This window comes from Lepidothrix coronata, unplaced genomic scaffold, assembly GCF_001604755.1.
Source record: "Lepidothrix coronata isolate B3197 unplaced genomic scaffold, Lepidothrix_coronata-1.0 Scaffold186, whole genome shotgun sequence".
NCBI lineage: Eukaryota > Metazoa > Chordata > Aves > Passeriformes > Pipridae > Lepidothrix > Lepidothrix coronata.
Window position 1 is genome coordinate 517,263 of NW_016690366.1, and position 12,252 is coordinate 529,514.

The following is a 12,252-nucleotide window of genomic DNA, read 5'->3' on the forward strand; positions in this document are numbered from 1 at the left end:
TTGTGTTTCATTAAGTGGATTAAATAAGTCCCTTGGGAGTAGTCATCTGAATGATTCAGGATTTTCCCTTAAGAGGAAAATGAAACCTTTTCCAGGGAAATTGAAATCAATAGAGAGCTGAAGAAAAAAAAAAAAAAAGGCAAGAAATTGTTGGTGTTTTATAGCATATGCACTTTGACAATGCCAAAGATATTTATTACTGAATGCCATGTGCAACTGATGCAATTAATATTTTAAAGATGTGGCAAGGTCAAGTGACAGAGCAATTGAGTATGTAACAAAGTTCAAGAACAAGTCTCTGGAAATCATGATAGGATTTTTTTGGCTGGTAACACCCCAGGGGCCATTAAAAGTTACAAGACACTATTTAAATGTTCACTAGTTTTGGGCCTCTTGTTAAAATGTTATGTTTTTCTCAGACACTTGAGGGATCAAGAGGATTTTCTCTCCTTTGATGTATTCTATCTGCTCTGGGCTAAAAACACACATCAGAAAATAAACTTTTTTCATATTTAATTTTTAATGACATGCAGCTGCTGGAGGGAATATTTTTTTTTCTCGTTAACATAGCACAATCCCACCCAGCAAAAGGATCATTTTTATTTTTCCTTTTTGTTTTTACTGCTGCTGAGGGACTAGAGAAAGGCATGGTTCAGCATTTCAGGCTGGGCACATGGTTGCTTTCAAATATTTATGGCTTTGAAGTAGAGGTAGATTGGAAAAAAAACTACTCAAAAGTGGTTTATTGTCACAAGCTGTTTAAGTGAAATAAAAATCTTAGATATCTCAGTCCTACCAAAATACAATATGAATTTTAAGGCACCTGTTGGTATTATTTCATATTTTTTACCCAATTTCAAAATATAACAAGTAAAAACACACATCATTTATACTGATATGTCCTTATAATGTTATTGCTGAAATAATTCCAAATTGTCATTTTTTAAAAAAAAATACTATGGGAAAAATCACTTTAGTGCTGCTGGGAAATATCATCAGAAAGTGTAGAAGAAGATATAAAAGATAAAGAAGACAAAAGTAATATTCACTTTACCAATTATACATATTTTCCAATATATTCAAATTGGTCTGGAATTATTTTTGTGTTATTAAAACATAATTAAAAACCCTCATATTTAAAAAATATTGAAATCAGATATTCTCATGTCAGGCTGGTTTGTTAACAAGCAGGAAAGGAACTTTAAAGAAGAAATGATTAGTAATAATTACCCTTAATTACTAAAATATTTCAAATATTATTGCATGGGGTGGTATTATATTTACAACCTCATTAATGCTGACGTGCCATGAGACTGGGCAGAATAACAAAAATACAGAAAAGTGCATCAATTGAAATTCTAAAATTAAATATCAGCACGCTGCAAGTTGCGACTGGGTTTGATTTCCATGGGAGAGAAAATGTCAAAGCTTGTTTTTCTTCAAATTCCTACGAAGAAATATTCAGAAAGTTCACCCGTTCCACAGCGTAAAAACTTCAACCCGAAGCAAAGAACACAAAAATGGCTTAAAGAAAGTAGGAGCTCTCCTGCATTTGAGTCTGGAGGTCTGTGCTCTGTAAATACAGCCAGGGCTCTGGGGGGGGTGTGAAGTGCAGGGCTGGGAGGCACTGATGCCTTCAAGGTTCCCCTTTAGGGTTTCACTGATAAAACACAAAGCACGATCGCTTCGTGTTTAGTTTAGAAACCCTGGTGTTTTAGCCGTGTTCTGCTCTGCATTCTGATATCCTGAGCTTTGGTGGGGGGACTATTCAGTGAACAATTGCCAGTGCTGTCTGTAATGTCAAATATAACATTTCCACGTTACCCTTTAAAGCTCTATCCACGCACGCACTTAAGCCCGTAACTAAAATGAATTTGAGTTTCCTCTTTCAGACAGACTTCCTAAATTCCTCTTAAATTAACAAGGAGGTTTGACAGCATTAAAAACTAATCTGAAGAGAACATGAACATGAAAATATATTACTGCGTCTGCCTGTGTTCAGCTTGTCAAAGAAATATAAATCTGTGGATTTATATTTCTGGGAGGATCAGCTTTGCTAACACCTGAACTGGTGTGCACCTTGGAAATGCTCAGCTGGAGCTGAGTTTTTCCTGCCTGCCTGTTTGGAGTTAATCAGTTGAGACAGAAACAAACATATAAACCAGGATTATTTTTTTTTTTTCCTCCCAGAGCCAAGGTTTTCTTACTGATGCACTCTAAGGGTGACAATGCAAGTGAGGATTGTTTAAATAGAGCAGCATTTGTTCTACAATAAAGGGAGAACCTGAGGCTACATTTGATGGTTGTGATCTGAGCCACGGGTATAAATAGCTCCTTGTTAAAGGAATGGAAGAGGCATTGTTGGTTAATATTCTTTAAATTATTATCCTGAGTGCATTTGATTTAATGCTTTCTTAATGTTAGATGGAGGGAGGTGGGAAATCCAGGATAAATTCCAGTTGCATATGCAGTGCTGGTACTTTTCATAGCAAGCTTATGCATACAGTGCCCTTCTTGACACCTCTAGATAGTTGTTTTAAATATGATCTTTTCCCTCATCCAAAACAAGCCTCTTGCCCTGAAAAACTTGTGCCTTATGCAAGTTCTGTTCCTCCTTCCCAAATTCCTGCCACGTCAGCAAAATCCCTGCGTGGAACACACTGTAATGTTATGCTCTAGGTGTGTTCCTGTGGCTGTAGAATAAAATTCTTTTTGACAGAAGAAAGTCATGGTCAAACAGCTTAAGATGAGGGAATCAAACAGCCAAGGCTGTTTTGGCAGGAAGCTTTGCTGAGTTTAAGAATTCTCCCGATGCACATTGCAAACCTGTTTTTCTTAAAATACTGTGTGTGAACATCCAGCTGGAGTAAAGCAGTTTATTTTGAAGAAATTTCCTTAATGTCAGACATGACTAATTAATACCAAAGCTTCTTTTTAACCACTTAGAGTGAGTGGAAAGGCCAGGGAATGCTAAAGCAATGGTCATTCTCTCTCCTGGCCGTCTCTCGGGTTGTGTCCTCAGTTCCATTTTTCACTGAGCAAATGATCTCCACAGCTCAGAACTACAGAGGGAGGGCCTTTACTGGGCATCACTCTTCTCTTTGGTCTCCTTACACTGTTTGTAAATATTAGATAGTTGTTAATATTACATGTTACTCAATACTGAAGAAAATCCTTCAGGTGAAACCTTATCGCAGCCATGAACAGAGTGACGTTAAAAAATATAAAAAGTAAAATAATAAAAATAGCGTGGCCAGCAGGACCAGGGAAGTGATCCTTCCCCTGTACTCTGCATTGGTGAGGCCACACCTTGAGTATTGTGTTCAGTTCTGGGCCCCCCAGTTCAGAAAGGATATTGAGGTGCTGGAGCGGGTCCAGAGAAGAGCAACAAAGCTGGTGAAGGGACTGGAGCATAAGTCCTATGGGGAAAGGCTGAGGGAGCTGGGGTTTTTTAGCCTGGAGAAGAGGAGGCTCAGAGGTGACCTCATCACCGTCTATAACTACCTGAAGGGAAGTTCTAGCCAGGTGGGGGTCGGTCTCTTCTCTCAGGCACTCAGCAATAGGACAAGGGGGCACGGGCTTAAGCTCCACCAGGGGAAATTTAAGTTGGATATCAGGAGAAAATTCTTTACAGAGAGAGTCATCAGGCATTGGAATGGGCTGCCCAGAGAGGTGGTGGATTCACCATCCCTGGAGATTTTTAAACGCAGATTAGACGTGGCACTGAGTGCCATGATCTAGTAAATGGACTGGATTTGGACCAAGGGTTGGACTCGATGATCTCGGAGGTCTTTTCCAACCCAATCGATTCTATGATTCTATGATTCTATGATTCTATGATTCTATGATTCTATGATTCTAAATGTGTTTAGAAGGAGGTGAGTGCTGGAAAGAAGACAAACATTCAGCAGTGTGAGGAAGGGGGAGGGGGAACAGATTAAAAAGTGCAGGCAGAAGTCAGAGAGCGGAAGTGTAGCTGTGATAAATCCTCTGAATCCCAAATTATCGCTACTGCTCCATTTTAGAAATTTGTCTGACGTACAAATGACAGTTTTGCAAAGACCTTCTCTCTTCCCATGGATAGCACTGAGATCCATCCCCATAATATTGTGCCATGCATTGCCATATTTCTGATGGCATTGCACTACAGGTCTGGGGCTCAGATGCAGATCATAACTGAGACCATTTGATCTCTATTTTTCCATGGCTGCTGGTTATGAAGTTCCGTGATCTGGGTTTATCCCAGCTGCATAGTTTGCTTTTAGGGATAAAAATTACTACTAGACCTTGAGAATGACTACCAAACCCTGTAAATTACTTAGGAGCATCCAGCAATTGGCTGATGCAGGGCAGTGGTAGTATAGTCATCAACATTTAGTCACTATTTATAGCCATTTATATCTATTAGGAGATTATTAGAACCTCTTCAACTTGATTTGAGTTGTGCTCCCATTTGGAACTCAGCAGAAGATGCCATCTACCTGTTTTGGAGCAGTTACTACCTTAATGTGTCAGAGACTTAACAATTTTTGTTCAAAAGCTTAAACTATTAATTTACCATCAAAGGATGTGTAAATAATAAGAGGGGAAGACCAAGATAAATGTTTTTAGTAGTAATGAGAGATGATGTCCCTGTTTACTTAATAATACCAAAGGCAAATCACCCCAACAAACTGCAAGCTGTAATTGTAAGATCTTATCAGAATAATGTGTCATTTATCTGAGATAGGGTTTTTTTCTGATTTTCATAAGTCTGAAAAATACAGGGCACTAACTGCTTCCACACTGCTCTGCAATCTTCTGGTGCCTGATAAGCCTGAACCTTGCCAAGAGGCAGCTATTGCTCTGTAATCTGCAATTTCCTATTTCTGGTTAGTTATCTGATATGTGAGTGATTTTTTTTTTTTCACAGTAGAGTGAAAGCTTTTCACACTGGGTAGGTTTTTGATAATTGTTTTTAGAGGTTATGACTTTGTGCAAAATGTTTTGGCATAAGGAATTTTGTCATTTCTCCCCTTAAGTTATTAATATGGAGAGGTGTTCTTGTATCCTATACAATAATCCTGTGTTCTGGACCCATATTCAAATGGACCCTGATATGGAAATAAAAACATGAGTGGTGAATGATCCATCCACATCCTATTAAAAAACTGGGCTGTTTCTGTAGCCATAGAAAAATTCTTCATTCTTTTCCTTACTTTCCCTATCTGCATAAGTGGAAAATACTCCCCTGCAGGCTAGTTGTGTGAAAATTGATTCACCAAGTGAGAAGCTCTTTCTTTTCTCCAATGATCTCAAAATGAAAGTAGAAATTATTTCATTATGTCTATTTATTAAAATGTTTGGCTCCAGAATTTAAAGAATTATTTTCTACCTTCTTAATCATTGCTTGGCAGAATTGAACACGGCTGTTAAAATGCTCATCTGGCTGCAGCTAAACCAAATTCAGCAATGATGTTTCTTATCTTTAGGTTAAACTGACTGCCAGAAGGCCTTCTAGTAAAACTGGTATTACAGTTTGGGCACAGTTTGGGAGAGCCTTAAGCAATCACATCTTAAAAACTTAAGTCTTTGGCAAATCCTTTCCATATATCAGAGTGATGGGTTTACTGTGACACATAATTTTAAATAGTAAAAACCTTACAAAAGGACATAATGAGCCCATCTCATTCCCTTTGAAGTCTGTGCAGGTTTTGTTGATGTGTTGGTGATGCAGGATCAGAACCTTCCGTGTAATTTCTAATAGTGATATCTAGTAGTGTAAGAGTGATGACACTGCTTTCATCATCATTTTCCTTCAAGATCAACTCTGTTGATCTCTGTAAGACTTGTGTGGTATTATGAGCTCTATATTATCCAGGCCCTGCTTTTTTTGGAGGGATGTTTCATCTTGCTGATTATTTTCCATCTGTCTGTACACACACACTCCTGTCCGTGTTTTGCAGGTATCATTGACAGCACACAGGTGGAGCAGAGGCAGGTGGTAGCTGTGACTGGGGATGGAACCAACGATGGACCAGCACTTAAAAAAGCTGATGTTGGCTTTGCAATGGTATAACCTCCAGCATATTTGTTGATATTTATGTCATTAGAAATGTGTTGTGAGAGGTTTTTTGTTCATTAAATGTTAAGTTGCTTAGTTGTTACTTGTCAGTGAAGACACATATTGGAGGGAGTGAGTCATGTTGCATCAGAATCCTTTAATTTACTGTGTCAGATTCACTGCTGCTGCATATTTTGATGCTTTTTCAATACTTTGTCTAAAGTAATTCTTGGCTATATGCAGAATCCTGTGTCCATACAGAAAAATGAAGTACTTTCTTCCCAACAGTAGAATACTATTTAGGTTTGGTAAAATCCATCACTAAACATAAAGATGTCTTCCAAGTGTACTCTGACTGTATATATTAAGATACATCATTTTAATTTTTGTTACCAATTCTGATGATATATATTTATAAAATCATCCACGGTAAAAATAACTCAGAAGATCAGTAGTTATTAAGCTGATAACTTAAAACACTCAGAACTACCATCACATGAATTCCACTGCTCTGCCAGTTCCCTTTTCTGCGTCCTTATTCACTTCAAAAATAGACCAAATGAGCTACATTCCAGCAAATATAAAATGCAGAATATACTCAGCAGCCACTGTTACTATGCTGGGAAACCTTCGTACAACCGTGGACTTGGAATGAGCGGGAAGATTTGAGTTCTACCTGCCCCTATCTTTTCTAGTAGATCATTTCGTCCCCAATTGATTTTTTCCAGGGTATTGCAGGGACAGATGTTGCAAAGGAAGCCTCTGACATCATCCTGACAGATGACAACTTCAGCAGCATCGTGAAGGCTGTGATGTGGGGCCGCAACGTCTACGACAGCATCTCCAAGTTCCTGCAGTTCCAGCTCACCGTGAACATTGTGGCCGTGATCGTGGCCTTCACCGGGGCCTGCATCACTCAGGTGAGGCAACCCGGGGCCAAATCCCACCACACCGCATTTTCTGAGTGCTGGTGGCTCGCATTTGATCCTCTGGAAGCAGCAAATACGCTTTTTGAAGTTCTAAGCATTTCAGGTGTGTTCAGGATTGAGCCGCTCAATGTTAAATAGCTGTTGGTGTATGGAAGTGCACTAACCCATCTTCTCCCCAAAATAACTTGCTGTTTCTTTGAGAAAACTTGCTGTTTCTTTAGCTTTGTTTAGGAGCTGTTAATTTTTGTGCTGCCTCCATATACCTCCCTGCTTTTAATTACATATTATTGTCATCTCTGAGCCTGATGATAGGACAGACAATGTCAGGCATTAGGAGAAGGAAGAGGTTGTGTGAATTTGCCTTTTCCTCTCAGAATATTTCACTGTTAAATATGTGCTTTTGATGGATTATGGAATGGGATTATTATTTTCAAGAGAGCAGTACTGCCACACAGAAGTAATCCCAGCAGGGGATCTTTTTGACTGATAAAATTATTTTGTTGCTTTCAGGCAATTCTTTTTAATTTCAGATGCAAATGACAAACCAATTAAATGACACATAGAGTTGGACTTTGACATCTCCTTTTTCCTCTCCATCAATCCCTCAGTGCTATCCTGGTTCACATGCCACACGTTTAAGTCTTTTATAAAAAGCATACCTGAAGGCAAACCACATTTTCTTACCTTCACATTATTGCTTTTTGATTAATAAAATACAATTTTCTTTTCCCTAAAGAGAAAAAAGGGTGAATTAAGTAGAGTATAAGAGTTTTGTCTTTGAATAGAAAATAGCAAAATGTGGGTTTTAGTGCTGTCACCGCCTAAAATAAAATATATTTTAGATGCTGCAGGCAGGTGTTGTTACAAAATGCCTCCTTGGACTGAGACACGCTATGGGAAAGCTGATGCTTCCCCCCATGGTGCATCACACAGATGCCATACCTGTTCCACAGCTAGATTTCACCTCATGAACACCTGAGCAAACCAATGAATAAATCATCAGCTCTGCTTGGGGTAAACTTACACTGTGATCATGGAACTGATACTTGCAACCAGAGACCCGGGTACCTTTACCATGAGGTAAAACTTCTCCTACACCCTGACTGATATTTTGAGGCCATGGTGGTGCCTTGTCACAACTGAGCCTGTGCTGAGGGACAAAACTAGTGATGTTGCAGCAAAGTTGGATGAGGTTCCCTCTTCCCTTGGGGAATATTTTCAGGCATATTGAGAAAATGTTTAGCTGCGAAGTGATTGTTGCTGATAACAGAAGGAAAAGGACTAAGACTCCAGGAGATTTTTATGAGTGGTACAAAACCATACAGAAAAAAAGGGCTTAGGTGGTCAGAGCAGCATCACTGGAACTGAGTCAAGGGCTTCTTTTAAAACCCTGTTTTGTAGACAGCTTTTATTCAGTTGCTGCCTACTAACATTTATTTTAGGTGAAATTTTTTGTTTTATGTCCAGCATCTTCAGTTGCTTCGTGAAAGGACAAAGGGTCTTTGCTAGCTATTCACTAGCTAAGGAATTTCTATTTCATTCCTGAAGAGGTTAAACATCACTGAATCAGTGCAAGGACTATTTTAAATCAAGTCTAAGCAGATGTGAAGTGTGTAATCAGTGCAAGTATATTCCCCTTTTTAATTTCATCCTTTGAATCATTCCATTGGCTTCTAGAAGGGTTTGGATCAGCCCCAGTGCATTTATACGGCCCCAGTGGTCTGTAAGACCACCGCCGAGCCTGCCAAGTCTGTTGTCCCTGTTTACAGGTTCTAATGGACACTCCCAGAATTCCTGTATTTCCTTGCAATTCCTCAACTTGGCAGTAAAGATACAGATGCAGAGGAGAGGTCTGAAAGGAGCCGAAAATGAAATGGTGGCAGAAGGGCAGCAGTTGTTTCCTCTGTCGTCGTTTCCACTCCGCGGCCTGACCGCAGATAATCTCGGGCAGCTCTCGGTTCTGTCTCATTCAAGAAGGATTTTGCCTCGCCAATGAACGTTATTATGTTAGGCTTTGACTCCAGCCAGCGAAAGGACATTCTGTTTGGCTCATAAGCTTTACTAAAAATTGCACTTGAGAACATACTGTACCCTCTGGTTGCTATGAAAAAATAGCTCCAGCACAAAATGCACGGCTGTACCAAAAAATCTTGCATACAACGGTCGAGGTGCACACACAGAGATCCGAATCTGCAAAACTGTGCACAGGTCTTCAATTGCTATTTTGACTGAAACATTTTAGTCCTTAGCAGAAAAACGGAGCTAAAATCTGTAGTTTCCAAAAGGCAGCATAGCTTCCCGGGACCTTCACAGTGAATATAAAGGAAGCCCACATTGGGACTGAATTTTACTTTGCTTTTAGGTAGTCAGTTTGGCTTTCTTTGACAGACACAGCATGATTTTAGTCCACCATTAATATTCAGGTTAATGAATATTACACAGGCTATCTTTCTGGTAATATTTCATCGAGTCTAGAATGAGAAAAATTCTACATAAGCAGTAACATTTGTTCTGTGCTTCCTGACAGCATCTCTCAAAAAATCTGTTCTGCTGTTCAGAACCAGCTCACTGGGATGCTTATAAGATGAAACTTCCTTTACACTTACTCTTTATGGTTTCTACTGTTTGTGCTTAAAGATAATAAAAACTTTACTTGGACTAATTTTATTTTTTTTTTTAACATACGGCTTGTACTTTGCAACTTAATAGACTTAATTTTATTCAGTCTTGATCCTGCACTGGTGCACACGTAAATATGAGTATGTGGTCATCTCCCTGCAGGACTCCCAGTGAGACCACAGCAACCCTGTGTTAATGAAGGGTCTGACTCTGAATTACTGGTATGAGTGAAACCAGACCTCCAAGGGGCACCCAGAGAAAGCATTGCCCACGTAGGAGATGATTTGTTTGGCCCAGAGCACCTTAGGAGGGCAATGGAGAGGCTTAAGAAAAACATTAGTAGTCTTTTTAAGAGTCTGCTGGTTTTTTCTCAAGTAGATTAATAAAGTGAGGCTCCTTGCCACTTCCACTTCGGGGAACTGCTGTTTAGTTTAATTCTGTTAATTTTAGACAAATATTATTTTCTTGTTTATCTACTTCATGCCTGCTTCTACAAGATGCTGCTGTTAGAGAATATCTACAATATCTGCTCTCTCTGTTTTGTCCTGGTCTGCTGTTCCAAGAGACGTTTAACCACACGTACAGAGCATGTGTGACCCTGTGTACTGCTCCAGCATTATGTAAAGATTATATGCAGACTACAAGGGACCAATGCAAATGGTCTTTTGCTATTCTGTGTCATGGGTCCCAGCACGAAGTCATGTTAGGGTGGCAGAAATCATATTCTAAACAGCATAAGAATTACAGATACAGTGTCACCTGCTGACAAGCTTAGCAGAGCTGCTGCCAAAATTACCCCTCACGGGATCTAACTTACACTGGGCCCTGTTTCAGTTTACAGCAGCTCTGTAAACTTATAGATGTGGCTTATAGATTAGCCACAAGTTCTGAATTTTCGACTGATGATGAACTTTTGTGTTGTGGGTCTGCGATTACGTGAAGCATTTTGAGATCTGTGTCACGCAAGAAAACAGAGCTTAAAGCCTCTGCTGGAAAGCTGAATCAGGAACACTCAGTCTGTGGCTGCACCGGTGCTCTTAGTTTTGTGTCCAGTACATGCATAACACCAGTGATGAGATCACAGCTCTGGTCCTGTGTCAGTGCAGTTTGTGTGGCACAGTGCAGCTGAGCCACATTCATTCACCTTTTCTCTTAATTAATCTAATTCCTTTACCTTTCTCTCTGTGTTGCCACGTGCATACTTTTAAAGTGATCAGAGTTCGTGTATAATTGTCCTTTCTGTTCAGCAACTGTTGCCTCAGGTTAAACCAATCGGGTTTTTTTCCAGTGGATTTATGAGAGACCAAATCTTGCATTCTGACTTCACTCTCTGAATAAGGGTTTCGCAGAGCCCTTGATTGGTTCAGTGAATGTGGTTCTTTGGAGCTCTGCCTACGATCATTGTGAGTTTTGCACTTCCAGTGAGTCATTGTTCCACATCCCTGGGTGTCATATAGAGTTCTATATGTGCCTTACAAAGCCACAAGGCTCATCCTGCTTCCTGTCCCCCACATACCCACAGCACCAAGAAAACATTAGGTCATTGTGTTTGGAGCTGTTAAAAGCAATCCGGGTATGAACAAAATAAAGATTTTAAAATGCAGTTCAGTCGAATGGAAACAGTTTTTTACTGGAACTGTAGAGCAAATGTGTTTATTTCCATGCCAGATTCTGTCTGTGTCTCCAACTGCTGAGGCAATGTAACTATTCCAAAAGGTTGCACTGAATGAAGGGAAGACAAAGACTGTGTTTTAACATTTTACATTCAAATTATTGTTCTTGTACTTTGAGAAAGACTTAATGTTTTAGCAGAAATTAGGAACTGAAAACAGTGACTCTATAGGACATTATGTTTGGAAAATTAAATGTTAATTAAAAGCACTGTAACATTGAACTACTGCATGAATCACTGATTGTTTTTACAGATCTTGTTCAAAAAAAAGAGGATGATCTATACTTACGTGTATAAGGCAGTAATTTACGTGGTTATAATGTTTTACTGCAGAACTATATTTGGCAAATCCTAAAATAATAGCACGGACAAATTTGAAAAAGCTGTAATATAAAATCAAAGTCTGCACTGTTTAGATTTGTTTTGGCAAGGCTTAGAGGCGTGGAAATAGAATTAAGGATGCCACTTCCATACAATTAGTAGACACTGTGATCCAGCAGCAGAAGTGAGGGCTGATATTTTTTTGCATTAATATATAGAAAGTTAACCTACCAGAAATGCTCATTTTTATGAATCTGTGCATGTGTTCCGTGACAAGTGGAAGTAAAAAGGTAAGGGTGAAAATACCTTTTTATTCCCTCACAGTTTGTCATCTAAATCAAAAGTAACAAGCTCTAAAATTTGTGAGGCTCTGCATGTCACAAAAGATTTGTAGTGTATTTCCAGCCTTTGGCGATTTTTACTTTTAAGTGTTTCCAAGATGAAGTGTAACATCACTTGATTTAAGGGACATTTTCCTTTTACCTCTAGGCCAATGCTAACCTATTCCAAGGTCAAGTGGAAAGGAATTTGATGAATAAGTGGTGATTTTGGGCGGTTTGCAGTTTGAACAGCTTTCATCCCCAAAGTCTGCAGAAAGGGAATTAAGAACTGTTAGCCGGTCAGTCGGTGGCTAAAACACAGCACAAAGAACGTTGATTTGCATCCCA

General features: G+C 39.3%; 1 protein-coding gene across 16 annotated transcripts in view; it reads left to right on the forward strand.

The window, feature by feature from the left end:
• The window catches only part of ATP2B2 (ATPase plasma membrane Ca2+ transporting 2), a 410,039-nt gene that overhangs the window by 364,956 nt on the left and 32,831 nt on the right, over positions 1 to 12,252 (forward strand). For all 16 annotated transcript variants that reach the window (XM_017830953.1, XM_017830962.1, XM_017830965.1 and 13 more), the window contains 2 exons: positions 5,946 to 6,052; positions 6,772 to 6,963. In XM_017830953.1, coding sequence (XP_017686442.1) covers positions 5,946 to 6,052; positions 6,772 to 6,963 — 299 coding nt within the window. The remainder of the gene's footprint in view (positions 1 to 5,945; positions 6,053 to 6,771; positions 6,964 to 12,252) is intronic.